The 3,969-nt window shown below is 30.3% G+C and overlaps 1 protein-coding gene across 1 annotated transcript; it reads right to left on the bottom strand.

Annotated features, from left to right (window-relative positions):
- Positions 1-1,541: 1,541 nt before the first annotated feature.
- Positions 1,542-1,976, bottom strand: LOC134274380 (profilin-1-like). Its single transcript, XM_062756662.1, has one exon. It carries the CDS (start codon positions 1,974-1,976, stop codon positions 1,542-1,544), a length of 435 nt encoding a protein of 144 aa, XP_062612646.1.
- Positions 1,977-3,969: the final 1,993 nt, after the last annotated feature.

Here is a 3,969-nt window from a genome sequence, read left to right as displayed (position 1 = left end):
TCACGCGTGACGTACTGAGATTTTCGCTTGAAATTTAGAACAGCTTAATAAAGCAAATGTCAATGTTTATAAACGACTGTGCTGAAATGTATCACAAAAATATCGATATATAAAACCATTTCAAGTGTTATTTTTAAGCAAACAGCGATATGTATGCTTAAAATAAGGGAATTCCTAAAAGATCCGCTCCTATAGATTCTAAATTCTTATTGGCTGTCCCAAAATAAAATCTATCAAGGTCAGTAAATATGGCGGATAAATTCAAGTTAACACACTTATCTTGCATTTGAAGAGAAATAAGTCGCATATGAACATAATACTGCTGCATATTGCTTGTGTGATGTTGTGAAATAACGTAAACAAACATTTATCAACATTGAAATCACATTCTCTTAGGAGAATGGTTACTTTAATGTTAATATAATTATTTTGCATGTAGACATAAATAAGTCAGATGTTTACATAATTTCTTTTCATGTTAACATGATTTATTTTGCAAAAATGTACAACCATACTTTACTAAGGATTCAAACTTGATACACTGTATATGTGCTTTTTGATCTTTCATTTATGGTGACATATTTCTGTCCCCTACATGTAAGATTTATTATCTCAAGATGCAACATAATTATCTTGCATATCAACATAATCATTTTGAATGTTGATATAATTTTCTTGCATGTTGATATCATGCATATAGGGGACAGAAATATGCCAACATATTCATTTATTATGACTGTGCATCACTATTTTTCTTGGGGGAGGGAGTCGTTATAAATGCAACTAAAGATTTGCTATATTTACTCTTTATCGAAAACAACGATCACAAAACATTGCTCAGATGAGAGTTTTTAAATGATATCAACGTTGTTCATTAAATAAAACTCCTCCACGCTATTTTGAATGACTTAGATACTTAATATTTATTTACAATGCTATAAATATAAAACAATTAATATTTTAAAAAATGAATTGAATAAGCTAGCTTTGTATAAAAGTGTAAAACATATGAGTATATGAAAGAGTATAACCCTTTTCTCTAGTTCATCTTTTTATTATACAAGTTAGCCTTGTATAAATCAAATAAGTATATTAAAGAGTATAACCTTTTTCTCTAGTTTATATTCATAGAAACTCGCCTTGCATTAAAGTAAAAAAAGCCAGAATGAGCATATAAAAGCGTATAACCCTTTTCTATAGTTTATATTTATATAAGCTAACCTTGTATATGTATAAAACATATAATATCATATAAGTATATAGAACGTCACACTTAATTTTATTGGTATGTTCATGAAAGTGTATGAGAAATTTATCCAATAATGATAAACAATTAAGTTGAAGAGCAAGTCTTAAATAAAGAATGAATAGGAAATGAAAAAATAAGAAGATACACATGTATTATTTAACGTTTTATCATGTTCGTGTATGTCACATGATGTACATAAAAGAGAAAAAAAAATTAAATATTTTTTTGAAAGTTTAAATGATACGCTAAACAGTGGAAGGAATTAAACTGTTAAGTATTGATTTGATTTTCTTTAATACTTTGTCTTTTTCAGTTCCTCGGCAATAGTTTCCATCAACCGTATCGCCTTAAACTTGCTCTCCTCGTCTCCCTTTGAGATTCCTATCAGACACGCTTGAATGGTATTCATCGCCAGTAAAAATGGCATGTCTGCTTTTTCACTTCCGGTAGCCTCGTTTTGGTCCTCCTTACTCTTCTTGAAAACCAGGACTTCTTCCACTTTTCTCAGGAAATTGAATTTCTTTCCCTCGATTCGACATCCCTCGGTGAAAAATATGTCGTTGTCGTCATAGTTGGAACTGATATGTTGGACCTCCTCGGGAGTTGCCGCCATTCCTTCCGATACGGCCCAAGGTTCTCCGTTTGTTTTTCCATAGATTCCACATTTCTCCATGTTAGTTTTATCTGCCATGAAGCGCTCGACCCATGTAGACCAAGATGATGACATGATGAATAAATAATGCTGAAGCTGGAGGCAGATGAAATTATTGAAAAAATCAATTTAAAATAGCAAAATTCCAAGTTATATCACAAAGGATAGAGAATAAAAAGAAATAGTTTTTTTTAATCCGAAATAAATTGTAAAAAAATAAATGTATTTTTATAAATGTTTTAATACAAGCGTTAATTTTATGCGATGTTATACAATTACAGATTTTACGGACAAATATTGATACATTTGCATATTAGATTCTTCTGTGGGTTCAGTATTGTTATTCTGTACATGAATATGTTGCGTTTTAGCTGGACAAAAATTTTGAAAGAATATGTACCTGATCGGTGTTTTAATGATAGCGGCCCCATGTATCTCAACGGAAATTGATATTATGTTCTTTCATTTTCTAAAATAGGAAGACGGAATTTACGAGGAGTTTTTGTTATTGGTTTGTTTATTACCTGTTACGATTCTTTAGAATTCCATGAAGACAAGAAATAGGATGAAATCGTACAAAATGCTAATAATTTTAATTTTTAAAATGCTTATTTAAAAAAAGAATCTATAAGTATGACAGAAAATCAAGAATTCAAGTAATGGTGAGAGACAATGGATTCTAGTAGCAAGATCAGGTAGACTGATACATGTAAGATAAAAATATATTTTACAGACCCGCTGGAAGCAAATTTCATTTTTTTGGAGGGGGGGGGGTGCAAAGAATCGTTTTCAGTTTCAAACTTTTTCCAACAAGTATTCAACAACATATTCTTGACAAGCAGAAAAATTGAAAATAAAATGTTATCAGGTCTTGAAAGGCATAGACATAACACAGCTAAGCTATGTATTTTATAAATACAGTGTACTATACATGTACCACTGCTACACATGTAAAGCAAAATAGCCGTATATGATACAACTGTAGTTAAGCTATATTGTCTATTGTATACTATGAAAGTGAAAAATTAAAACGAAGCGTCCCACATGCCTTTTCCCTTAATGTAAAGCCATGTCTTAAGTGTAAATTTACACAGAAAAAAGATAAATCTGTGATAAATGATAATGAATACAAAAAATACTTATGCAAACGTAAATAAATCCGTTTCTTTTGATCTTTTGATTTAGACAAAAATACAAAGAGTATATCTAGTAGAAAGCATGTCTAAATTTGTTTAAAAAAAAAACTGAGTTTTTTTCACCTCTAAAACTCACCACTTAGTGCGATCCTTCTGTAACAAGACAAATTCTTGTAGGAAGGAAACGGAGAATTTCGGGAAATAATGACGGAAATGTCATGTGTTTCAGCAGGAGGGCTAAAATTAACAAGAATACTGTCCTCAACTATTTCTAATAGAACATTAATATAATATTGTAAATTATGATTAAAAAATATTAAGCCAGTGCTATGAAATTAAGGTTTCGTCAAAGGTCAGCATGTCCAAAAATGTTTTTTTACGATAGCCCCAAAACTTTGTGAGGGATATAGTTAAAACTTTTACAGTTCATAAATTTTTCATTGATTAACAGATAGAAAGTATCACTTGATAAAAAAGTACTTGGAATAATATTAATTGAGAACAATTCTTTTTAAAAATGCATATATGTTAAAAAAATACACCTTATTCATTCCGTGCTCTTAGTGAAAAACATCATTGCAGAAACAAAATATGTTTATCAATGAAGGGCAAGTTGGACTTGGATAGCCTCTGGAAAGTTGTTTTCCCTGTTTATTTTGTCCAAATGTTAAGACGAGAAAGTGAAAGAACATTACAAATAGCGGATTCTATAGGAGTCTTGTCTTTATACATGTCATGCTTTCAATAACACGCTTTCAGAGACCATTCACGTCCAACTTGCCCTTCAGTGATAAACATATATTATTTCTACTGTGTTGTTTTTCACAAAAAGGACAGAATTAAGCAGGTGCATTTTTCTTTAAGTATGCACTTTTTCTGATAAAATTTTTCTCAATAAAATATCTTTTTTAAAACATTTGTTATCAAGTGAT

This window comes from Saccostrea cucullata, unplaced genomic scaffold, assembly GCF_032062105.1.
Source record: "Saccostrea cucullata isolate Sc308-1 unplaced genomic scaffold, CSIRO_AGI_Scuc_v1 ctg343, whole genome shotgun sequence".
Taxonomy (NCBI): domain Eukaryota; kingdom Metazoa; phylum Mollusca; class Bivalvia; order Ostreida; family Ostreidae; genus Saccostrea; species Saccostrea cuccullata.
The sequence above is the reverse complement of the archived record's forward strand: the minus strand, read 5'-3'. Positions and strand labels throughout refer to the sequence as shown.